Consider the following 12,093-nt stretch of genomic DNA (forward strand, 5'->3'; position numbering starts at 1 on the left):
AGCAGTTCGAAAGCACGTCAAAGTGCAAGTAGATAAATAGGTACCGCTCCAGTGGGAAGATAAACGGCGTTTCTGTGTGCCTGACAGTACCTGTAAACATTTTTTTTAGAAAAAAAGCACTGCATGTTGCTATGTAGATGAATTTTTTAATACTTCCTGGATGTCCCACAATCGTATCATAAAGTAGTTGTGTTCTGTTATAAATCAAGCACAGCTGCTGGTTGTTGCTTCTTCTCGTTTCCCAACAGATCAGTAGAAAATTCAGTGTGGCGTGAGCAAATTTTTATTCAGAAAGTGTGGCCCCGAGAAAAAAGCTTGAGAGGCACTGAGTTAAAGCTGCAGGGAATGTGGATGGCCCTCAAACTATTTATCATAACTGCATGCAAACATCTCTTCTGCAAGCCAAGTTGCACCCAAACTTCCAAGAAGCATAGCCATTGAATTTTCAAATTACAGTGGTACCTCGGGTTACAGACGCTTCAGGTTACATACGCTTCAGGTTATAGACTCCACTAACCCAGAAATAGTACCTCGGGTTAAGAACTTTGCTTCAGGATGAGAATAGAAATCACACGGCGGCAGCGGGAGGCCCCATTAGCTAAAGTGGTGCTTCAGGTTAAGAACAGTTTGAGGTTAAGAACGGACCTCCGGAACGAATTAAGTACTTAACCTGTATAACAACAAATTTTCCACAAATCTTAATTGAACAATTTATATATCCATATTTCTCCCCTCCCCCCTCTTTGGCTTCCCCCGTATTTCCGTACTGATTTATTAAACAAATTCTGTACCCTGCTGATTTTACCTCTTACATAGTTGTGAAAGTTTAGTCAAAACCTGCCAATGGGTTCAAATCTTTATACTGCCTTTTTATAGTTTATAAATGGTTCCCACTCCTTTTTGAAATCGATGTTGTCTCTCTCATGTATCCTCTCTGTCAGCTTAGCCAGTTCCGCATAGTCCATAAGCTTCGCTTGCCATTTTTCCTTTGTTGGTGTTTTTTCTGTTTTCCATACTTGTGCTAATAAGATTCTTGCTGCTGTTGTTGCATACATAAACAACCTCCAATTTCCCTCTCTTATATCATGATCCAAAATTCCAAGCAGGAAAGATTCTGGTTTTTTAACAAAGGGGTTTTTCCCCAACATTTTTTTCAATTCATTATATATCATTTCCCAATATCCTTTAGCCTTCTTGCATTCCTGTCACCTCTTTCCACCCCCCACCCGGCGCATCGTGCAAACCCCAGACCTGTTTCGAATCCAGATTGTGGATCTGTAACCACCTACTGACGACCGCACCGCTAGCAATGCGTTCAGAGCCCGAAATAAATCAATAAGAAAGAACTACCACGGCTTAATTTACATGTTTTTATTATTATTAACAACTTGCACATCATGCGCTTTCAAGCAAAGGTAAAGGGGACCGACGGTTGCCAGAGGATTTGCACATGAGGGGATCCACTCTGGGGGAAATCCCTACTAAGAAAATATAGCTGTGATGGCCGGAAGGGGGTTAAGTCCTGGGTTCGGATCCTGCCCCCCCTCCTTATAGTCCAGAGGGAGGTAAACCTTCTCACCTGTCGGCACCTAAGTGTGAAGCTTTGGAGTAGGGCGTTTAGCACAGAGGAGCCGTGTGTGTTTTTGCAAACACACATCTCCCTCTCACACACTTGGCACATGCTGTGTGAATTAAATCAACTGGGCGGGTGTGTGTGAGAGAGATAATGGATTCCATTCTTCTTATCGTGGGGGAAGACCCTGTTGCAATAGATCAATAAAGATCAGGCTTACGAGCTGCTTTGCTTCTCAGTATTCTCTGGTTGGCCTTTGTTATTCTCTCCTACTGATAGGGAACCTATGTAAGGACTCTATACGGGCTCTTGGGTACCCCATAAGGGAAAAAGGGCAGATTTTGTTTACAACAGATGTGGGGATGCGGGTTAAAGGGAGACAGGAACTGGAACAGTTTAATCCCACCTGGAAGGGGAGCGTCAGCCACAGTGGCGTAGCGTGGGTTGTCAGCACCCGGGGCAAGGCAAGTAATTTGCGCCCCCTAACCTGGGGCAAGGCAAGTAATTTGCGCGCCCCCCCCCACTGCACTGTCCCTCCCCCAGATAGTCCCTCGCTCTCTCTCCGCACCGCACCGCACGCCTGGCACCCTCCCCTCCACAGTGGGCGGCGACCCGGCGGCTCGGATCGGATTCACACAGCCAGCACTGCAGTGAGAGAGAGTGAGTGAGTCAGGTAGGGGCAGAGAGCTGCGAGTGTGAGCGCGCCCCCCCCAGATGTTGCACCCGGTGCGGCCGGCCCCCCTGCACCCCCCATGCTACGCCACTGGTCAGCCAGCAGAGTGAAGAAATTCATGGCCAGAGCTCTTGCGGGTGTAAAGGACAAGCTAGTCCTACAAATCTAATGCTAATGGGATTTGACGACTGTTTCTTATCTACTGTCCTGGAGAGAGGGAGATTGGGAAAGTCGGGTGGTGGCAAAAGGGGCAGAAATAATCCCCACCTTCCTCTTTGTAAACTGGTAAAACAGTATCCTGCCTCTACAATTCCTGCAAGAAGAAGAAGAGGTAAATCCAGAAAGCCATTTTGCATCCATAATAATAATAATAATAATAATAATAATAATAATAATAATAACGACAACGTAACTGCAACTACCCACACACATATCAAAGCGCAAACGTTCCTGTAAGGGCTGCTATTCTGACAGAATCCTAATTCAGGAAGACCCTAGAAAAGAAAAAGTGTGTTTATGTGGGATACAGATTTGGCCCACTCCCCTTTTAGGAGGAATCGCACCTGTCCCAGACGACAGCATCAGCCTTGTGATTTTCCATTTCCCTGCTCTCCTGGGGCGAGTGGCTAGGGACCCGAGGCAAGCAAAATCCCACACAGTGTGTTATGTACTGAAGTTCTCACCCTGGGCCAGCAGGGGGATACTGTAGATAGTTATGCAAATAAGGGATTGAAAGTGACATTCAGTGATTGGATAGTTTTAGAAAATTGTTAGTTACGTTGTACTGGAACTCTTGGGACGCGGGTGGCGCTGTGGGTTAAAGCCTCAGTGCCTAGGGCTTGCCGATCGAAAGGTCGGCGGTTCAAATCCCCGCGGCGGGGTGCGCTCCCGTTGTTTGGTCCCAGTGCCTGCCAACCTAGCAGTTCGAAAGCACTCCTGGGTGCAAGTAGATAAATAGGGACCGCTTACTAGTGGGAAGGTAAACGGCGTTTCTGTGTGCTGCGCTGGTGCTGGCTCGCCAGAGCAGCGATGTCACGCTGGCCACGTGACCCGGAAGTGTCTCCGGACAGCGCTGGCCCCCGGCCTCTTGAGTGAGATGGGCGCACAACCCTAGAGTCTGTCAAGACTGGCCCATACAGGCAGGGGTACCTTTACCTTTACCTTACTGGAACTCTATATAAGCTGGTGGCTGAACCCTTCAGTTCAGTGCTGTTCTGGCCTGTGAATAAACAAGAGCTGTTTGAAGAATCGCTGTGTCGTCTGATATGTTCACCCACAACTTCACACAGTGTATTGGCGAGAGCTCTGGGGGCTCCTCTTTCCAGGAGGAAGAGAGGGAAACACAAGAACAGTTGCATTACCAACACAACATGGAATCAGAAATGGACCCACATACACACAAGGATGAACCTGCAGTCCTCCAGATGTTGGTGGACTCCATATCCCATCAGCCACCCACCAACATGTCTTGACGGTCAGGGATGATGGGAGTTGTAGTTCAGGACCATTTGGAGCACAACAGGCTCCCCACACCTTTTGGGACTGAAAACTGAGCTCCTGGAAGGTCAAATCCACACCACATGGGTTGTTGTTTTCTCTGGAGACGTCAACATTTTGGTCTCAAGGGGGTTTGCTATTTCTACAGAGGAACCCCCAAAGGCTTGGCAAAGACCAGTTCACCCAACCATTCTGGCAGCAGAGGAATTGCCACCTTTCCCAGAGGAACAAAGAGCCTATAAAATGCAAGCTGGCCATCAGTTAACTGTGCATCTTGGGGGTGAACCTTTGCCACACAAGTAATGTTTTCAGGAGGTGGCAAACGGTGACTTCATCCCTGGTGGGCAAGCTTTTGGAAAACGAATTCCCCCCACATGGATATCAAGGGAGGAAAGTCAACCTCACCCAAACCTTTCTCACATTTTATGCTAAAATCAGCTCTCTAAGCAACCTTATACATGTCTCCTCAGAAGTTGGGTCCAACGGGGCTTCATCCCAGGTGACCAGACCTAGGATGGAGGCCTTCGTAGGCCTCAGGAGCGAAGATTCCTTCCGCCCCTCAAAATGGCTGCCAGAACGTTCTCCCATTCCCCCTTCACGCCGTGCTGGCAATGTAGGCGCAGAGGGCGTCTCGGACCCTCTCGGACCTGGCCGCCGGCTTGATGCGGGTGTCCGGCCTCTGGAGAGGTTGCTCAAAGGTGGCAGCCAGTTGCTTGGCCTCAGCCTCCCACGTCTCCTCGTAGGCCTCGCCTTTCTCCTCGCAGATGTTGTGCAGGACGCAGCAGGCCGAGATGAGGCGGGGCAGGTTCTCCACCGCGCAGTCGTTGCGGCCCGTCAGGCACCGCCAGCGGCCCTTCAGCCGGCTGAAGGCCTCCTCCAAGGGCTCCTGGCAGCGGCTCAAGGTGGCGTTGAAGGCCTCCTTGGCGCCGTCCAGGTCTTCTGTGTAGGGCACCATCAGCCACGGGAGGAGAGGGTAGGCCGGTCCGCCCAGGATGACCCTGGGCACAGAGACCCCGTTGATGTCCGTCGGGCCCAGGGCAAAGAGGGTCCCTTCCTGGCCTTTGCTGAACAAGGTGGACTTGTTGAAGATCTTGGCTTCGTGCGTCTTCCCCGGCCAGCCGGCGCTTAGGTGGGTGAATTTGCCCTGGTGGTCCACAAGCGCTTGCAAGGCCATGGAATAGTACCCCTTGGAGTTGACGTACTCGGCTGCCTGGTGCGGCGGGCACAGGATGGGCATGTGTGTGGTGCCCACCACGCCGGCGCAGTTGGGGAAGCCCATCTCCTCAAACCCGGCCATGATGGCCGCCAGGCTGCCGCCCACAGTCACCGTGGCACGCATCAAAACCCTCTGGATGGCGCGGCACACTTCCAGCACCACCGAGCCGGCGGTGGACCGGCCCACGCCAAACTGGTTCCCCACGTCGCGGTAGCAGACAGAGGTGGCCAGCTTCCACAGGGCGATGGCCACCCTCTTCTCCACGCTCAGCGGCACCCGCATCCGCGTCTTCTGGCGCTGCAGGGCGGGCGAGAGGCGGGCGCAAAGCTCCAGGAAGGTCGCCTTGCGCATGCGGAAGTTCTGCAGCCACTGGCTGTCGTCCCATGTCTGCAGGACCGTGTGGTCCCACCACTCGGTGCTTCGGGGTCGGGCCCAGAAACGCCGCTCCACCGAGCGGAGGCGCCCGCCGCGGCGCAACCCGGCGCTGGCGGCTTGCCGGGGCAGCAAAACCTCTTCCTCTCCTCCTTCCTCCTCTTCCTCTTCTTCCTCCTCCTCCTCCGACTCTTCCTCCTCTTCTTCCTCACCCCCTCGCTGCCCCAGAGAGTGCAGGAACGCCCAGCGGCGCCGGGAGGCGGCTGCGGACGACGCTTCGCCGCTGGCTCTCAGGTACTCCATCATCAGCGCTCCCGACTGCACCACGCACAAGATGGCGGCTTCTTTCTGGGTGGAATCCATGCTTAAAATTAGGAGAGAGGGAAAGGTGGGTGGGTGAGGGGCGAGGGGCGTAGGGCCAGCTTCCGGGCTGGCAACAAAGACACAGAGATTTCTGGGAAGGACACAGAGAGGTACTCAATCATAAGGAGGAACCCCAGTCCCTCCCTCGGACCTGCGTGAAGGATCCCACAATCCTCAGTGCCGAAAGGCTCCCCCAAAAATGTAGCTGGGCCCCGGGGAGGAAAAGTAATAATAATAATCATTTTTATTTATACCCCACCCTCCCCAGCGAAGGCCGGGCTCAGGGCGGCTAACAAGCAATAATAAAAACAAGTTGAATGAATACAACTTAAAAACAAGATTAAAATACAACATTAAAATATTAAAATGCAGCCTCATCGCAGGAGGAGAAAGGAAAAAGAAAGAGGGGGAGGGAATCAAATTGGCTCCAAGTCAAAGGCCAGGCGGAATAACTCTGTCTTACAGACCCTGCGGAAAGAAATCAGATCCTGCAGGGCCCTGGTCTCATGAGGCAGAGCGTTCCACCAAGTCGGGGCCAGTGTTGAAAAGGCCCTGGCTCTGGTTGAAGCTAATCTGACTTCCTTAGGGCCCGGGACCACTAGAGTGTTGCTATTTATGGACCTTGAGGCTCTCTGTGGGGCATACTGGGAGATATAATGGATAAAAACACGGAAAAGCAAAAGAGAGGCCAAATGTAAGTGATGTCACTGCGCCCTCCTGTGGGCGGCGGCTGGATGCGTAGCTTGTCGATGGACAAGTCAAACTTCCAGTTGGAAAAGCGAGTTTGTTTGCTTGACAGGGGTTTTTCCCAGCTAATGATGTAAGGAAAAACTGTCCCTCTGTGCCAGGGCCCAGCAAACTTTTCCAGCAGGGGGCCGGTCCACTGTCCCTCAGACCATGTGGGGGGCCGAACTATATTCTGAAAAAATAAATGAACAAATTCCTATGCCCCACAAATAACCCAGAGGTGCTTTTAAAATAAAAGGACACATTCTACTCATGTAAAAACACACTGATTCCCAGACTGTCCGCAGGCCGGATTGAGAAGGCAACTGGGCTGGATCCGGCCCCCGGGCCTTAGTTTGCCTACCCCTGGTCTGTGTGTTCCATCACAAAGCCTCCTTCCTCTGCAGTATCAGAATTTGAGAGGGAGGGGATAGGAGATGGTTCCCGTACTTTAAATCTAAGGGTTCCTGTACGGAGGTTGCTGGACTACAAATCCCATCGTGCCTGACCGTTCGCCAGGCTCGCTAGGAGCGATGGGAGCCAGAGACCGCAGCATCTGGAGGGCCACAGGCTGACTACGCCGGCTTTACACTGCATGCAGAAAAGATTTCAGAAAGCGGCTTCTCTCTGTGTGAATGGCAAGAGGAGGAGAGGGCTATCGATGGCTACTAGCCAGGGTGGCTACTCTCTGCCTCTACAGTCCTGCTTCCCAGTTGCTGGAAACTGGAGGGGGCTCGGCTCTGGCGCTTGGATTCTGCTTGTTGGTTTCCCATTGGGGCACTTGGTTGGCCACTGCGGGAACAGAATGCTGGACCAGGTGGGTCACTGGCCTGGGCCAGCAGAGGTTTCCTTATGAAAGGGATGGGAGCCTCATCCTCACCTCTGGTCAACATCAGGATGCCCAAAGGTGGTTGCCTCCCTGCAAGAAGCCAAGTTACAGGGAACCAGGCAGAGGGCCTTCTCCATGGTGGCACCCGCCCTGTGGAACGTCCTCCCACCAGATGTCAAAGAGAAAAACAACTACCGGACTTTTAGAAGACATCTGAAGGCAGCCCTGTTTAGGGAAGCTTTTAATGTTTGATGCATTAAGTAAAGGTAAAGCGACCCCTGACCATTAGGTCCAGTCGTGGCTGACTCTGGGGTTGCGGCGCTCATCTCGATTTATTGGCCAAGGGAGCTGGCGTACAGCTTTTGGGTCATGTGGCCAGCAGGACTAAGCCGAACCAGAGCAGCGCACGGAAACGCCGTTTACCTTCCCGCCGGAGCGGTACCTTTGACGTGCTTTTGAACTGCTAGGTTGGCAGGAGCAGGGACTGAGCAACAGGAGCTCACCCCGTCGCGGGGATTCGAACTGCCGACCTTCTGATTGGCAAGTCCTAGGCTTTGTGGTTTAACCCACAGCACCAACTGCGTCCCACAAAAGTCAAGTTGCATTGGCCGGGAATCGAACCCGGGCCTCCCGCGTGGCAGGCGAGAATTCTACCACTGAACCACCAATGCTTCCTTGTTTGATGCATTACTATATTTTAATATTTTGTTGGAAGCTGCCCAGAGTGGTTGGGGAAGCCCAGCCATATGGGCGGGGTATAAATAATAAATAAAAAATTATTATTATTATTATTATTATTATTATTATTATTATTATTACCCTAACAGAGGGGTGGGGAACTTCTGCCTCTCCAGCTCCCATTATCATCAGCCACCAGCCATGTTGGCTGGGGGGATGGAAGTTGTTGTCCAACATTATCTAGAGCAGGCATCCTCAACCTTCGGCCCTCCAGATGTTTTGGACTACAATTCCCATCATCCCTGACCACTGGTCCTGTTAGCTGGGGATCATGGGAGTTGTAGGCCAAAACATCTGCAGGGTCGCAGATTGGGGATGCCTGATCTAGAGGCTCCCTGTTGCTATCCTAACACGGTTTTTTCTTGAATGCATAGGTTCCTTAAGATCGGATTGGTTGCCCCATTTGGAATGCGGTCATCCCCATGTCATATTGTCTAATAACCTCCCTCCTCTGGCTTCCCCTCACAGTCTTGTAGGCAGGTACACACACGGTAAGATTCACCTATATGAGCAATCTAGAGCAGTGGCGTAGCGTGGGTTGTCAACACCCGGGGCAAGGCAAGTAATTTGCGCCCCCCCCGCTGCACTGTCCCTCCCCCAGATAGTCCCTCGCTCTCTCTCCGCACCGCACCGCACGCCTGGCACCCTCCCCTCCACAGTGGGCGGCGACCCGGCGGCTCGGATCGGATTCGCACAGCCAGCACTGCAGTGAGAGAGAGTGAGTGAGCCAGGTAGGGGCAGAGAGCTGCGAGTGCGAGCGCGCCCCCCCCCCAGATGTTGCGCCCGGTGCGGCCGGCCCCCCCTGCACCCCCCACGCTAAGCCACTGATCTAGAGATCTTTGTTCCTGTGCAGAACTGTATGGTATTGGCAGGACCTCTTTGCTTATGACAAACTGGAGAGTAAGGCAACTGCTCCTGGCCGCTGGTAAATTATCTTACACAACATGTAAGCCCCTTGGAAATTCCATCATTCTAGGATGGTGGTTTCCAAACTTTATGGACCTCCTGAAAATTAGTTGAGGATCTGGGTGGGACCACTTAATATTTTCCCTGTCTGTTGTGGAAGGTGTAATGCCCGTTGCTAGTTAATGCTTCTCTCATTTCTTACAGCGTCTTTTATTGCACCAGAACCTGAAATTAGGACGCAATAAAATACCATATGAGAAATAGGAGAAGCAATAAAAATGGAATTAAAAATAAATACAATCATTTAATGCAGACACGCCGTGGACCATCGGAACGAAGCTTGTGGACCACTGGTGGCCTGCAGACCATTTTGGGAACCCATGTTCTGTTCTTTGTATATACGGTGCCATCCTGGCAACACTGCAGGGGACGGACACTCTCCTCTTGGCCCTCATCTCCACCTGCAATGCAGGCAGTGCAGGATTTACGTATACGCTAAACAAGCTATAGCTTAGGGCCCCATTCTCTTGGGGGTCCCCCCAAAAATGAAAGAAAAAAACCTGGATGTACATTTCCAAAATATAAGATAAAAAACAAATAAATTAAAACCTACATACAGCTGCGGTGTTTTGTGTTGTGTTGTACCTATTAGGTCCATAAATTACTATGTAGCATGTATTCCAACACAAAAAACAGTGACAATTTGTTGTTGGCAAAGGACAGCTGCTCATATAAAGGGCCCCATTACCTTCAGTAGCTGAGGGACTCCTCAAACCTAAATCTGGCCCTGAATGCAGGGGAACAATCATACTGACCTTCCTTACAGGGGTGTTGTGAAGGGCCTTGGAGACTGCAAAGCGCTATATTTACAGATACTGTCTGCAGCTGTCCTACTTATCATCAATATTGTTATCACCCTCCTATAATAATTGCAATGACTTTTTTTTTTGGCAACACGGTTTAAAAAATAAAACAAAACAAAACCTGGTTCTACTACGGTTCAAAGCCCCTTCTTTCCCTCCCCCCGCCTCGCCTCCCCTTTCCATCACCCGCCCTCCCGCAAATTTTCAGTAATGGTTACAAAGCATTGGAACAAACCTGTTTTTTGGGGTTTTTTTCCTGCTGTCGCTGAGTAGATCGCCTCGGAAGCGGGGCTGATGATTTGGGGGCACAGAAGGGGCGGGGAGATAAGAGGCAGCGGAAATGGAGGAGGGAAGCTGGAACTATCTGGAGGGGGAAATTTAAAAAGCGCCGGCAACTAGAGGGTTAACACGAGCCTTTACAATAACAACAGAATGAAGCATAAAGGAAAGGCGTGGGAGTGCAAAGGGTTGGAACGTTCAGTTTCCCTCCCGGCCAATCAGCTTCGCCAGCCCCGCGCGAGTCTTTTCTTTTGTTCTCTGAATGGGGCCTTGCTACAAAATGAGTGCGAGGAAGGAGCCGGAAATGCAAAGCAGGAGGCGAACGACGCGACGCCATTGGCCGGCAGAGTCCCCGCCTTTCCTCTCCGACGAGCAGAGAACGAATAGCGTTCGACTGTCCCACAAGCCGAGGTTCCATGGTGTAATGGTTAGCACTCTGGACTCTGAATCCAGCGATCCGAGTTCAAATCTCGGTGGGACCTTTCCGTTTTTCTTCCGTCGTTTCATATTAATCCCTTGCCTGAAAGCTGCAAAGGAAACATTTAGGGCGATTTTTAAAAAAAGAAGGTAAGGAAAGCCTGGATGGAGCAGACTGAAGGTCCTTCTAATCTACGATATTGTAGAAAGATAGGTTGATTTAATATTACAATTTATCTCTTGAACTCCGAAGGGCGCTTATAATGGATCACAAACAGGTCAAACCAAACTTGTTGTTGTTGCTTAGTCGTTTAGTGATGTCTGACTTTTCGTGACCCCCTGGACCAGAGCACACCAGGCCCTCCTGTCTCCCACTGCCTCCCGCAGCTTGGTCACACTCATGCTGGTAGCTTCGAGAACACTGTCCCACCATCTCGTCCTCCGTCATCCCCTTCTCCTTGTGCCCTCCATCTTTCCCAACATCAGGGTCTTTTCCAGAGAGTCTTCTCTTCTCATGAGGTGGCCAAAGTCTTGGAGCCTCAGCTTCAGGATCTGTCCTTCCAGTGAGCACTCAGGGCTGATTTCCTTAAGAATGGAGAGGTTTGATCTTCTTGCAGTCCATGGGACTCTCAAGAGTCTCCTCCAGCACCATAATTCAAAAGCATCAATTCTTCGGCAATCAGCCTTCTTTATGGTCCAGCTCTCACTTCCATACATCACTACTGGGAAAACCATAGCTTTAACTCGACGGACCTTTGTCGGCAAAGTAACGTCTCTGCTTTTTAAGATGCTGTCTAGGTTTGTCATTGCTTTTCTCCCAAGATGCAGGCGTCTCTTAATTTCGTGGCTGCTGTCACCATCTGCAGTGATCATGGAGCCCAAGAAAGTAAAATCTCTCACTGCCTCCATTTCTTCCCCTTCTGTTTGCCAGGAGGTGATGGGCCCAGTGGCCATATATTCGTTTTTTTGATGTTGAGCTTCATACTGTATTTTGCGCTCTCCTCTTTGACCCTCATTAAAAGGTTCTTTAATTCCTCCTCACTTTCTGCCACCAAAGTTGTGTCATCTGCATATCTGAGCCCTTCAAATCTTTTGGACTACAATTCCCAGCAGCAGCAGCAGCAGCGAGCGCAGGTGGGGTGGAAGTGGAATTAGGGATGAAGGGAGGTTGGAAATAAATTAAATAAATAACGATTGTTGGTGCCCGTTTTGGTTTTGAATTTCTTTATTGATTGATGGTGCACACACTTCTCCCCTTTCTCAATGAATTCCCCCACCAAATGACCCTGCAAGGTAGTTTAGGCTGAGAGGCAGTGATTGGAAGGTGTCACCCAGTGAGCTTCATGGCATAGCTGTCAACTGTCCCTTATTTGGCGGAAAAGTCCCTTATCCCAGCGCCGTGTCCCGCTGCTGTCCCTTTTGGATGATGTCCCTTAAATTTCCCGGGTTTCAAAGGAAGCAGCTCCTCTCCCTCCCTCCCTGCCGACCAGGGAGGAGGGAGGCTCCAGCTGCGTTGCTTGGCTGTGTTGCTCACCCAATAAGGAGTCTAAGAATGACTGGGGGGTGGAGCTTGCATGCCTTGTGCCGATCAAATCGGCCGCGTTGCCTGGGGACTCGCCTTTGCTCAGCGCTTCCCAGCGG

At 51.1% G+C, this 12,093-nt stretch overlaps 1 protein-coding gene across 2 annotated transcripts; it reads right to left on the bottom strand.

The window, feature by feature from the left end:
* Positions 1–3,526: 3,526 nt before the first annotated feature.
* Positions 3,527–10,334, bottom strand: LOC310663006 (uncharacterized protein). 2 transcript variants are annotated; one of them, XM_083410510.1, is made up of 2 exons: positions 9,992–10,334; positions 3,527–5,695 (listed from the first exon to the last, which is right to left on the bottom strand). In XM_083410510.1, the coding sequence occupies exon 2, from the start codon at positions 5,692–5,694 to the stop codon at positions 4,339–4,341; it is 1,356 nt and encodes a 451-aa protein (XP_083266636.1). In that variant the 5' UTR covers position 5,695; positions 9,992–10,334; the 3' UTR covers positions 3,527–4,338. The 2 variants fall into 2 exon arrangements, with proteins under 2 accessions (XP_083266636.1, XP_083266635.1); XM_083410509.1 differs by having other exon boundaries at positions 3,527–5,785.
* Positions 10,335–12,093: the final 1,759 nt, after the last annotated feature.

Source organism: Podarcis tiliguerta, assembly GCF_965153285.1.
Source record: "Podarcis tiliguerta genome assembly, chromosome: 13".
Classification (NCBI taxonomy): Eukaryota; Metazoa; Chordata; class Lepidosauria; order Squamata; family Lacertidae; genus Podarcis; species Podarcis tiliguerta.

Excerpts from the sequence above, each read along its gene's own strand:
- LOC310663006 (XM_083410510.1), bottom strand. The coding sequence starts at position 5,694 with ATGGATTCCACCCAGAAAGAAGCCGCCATCTTGTGCGTGGTGCAGTCG.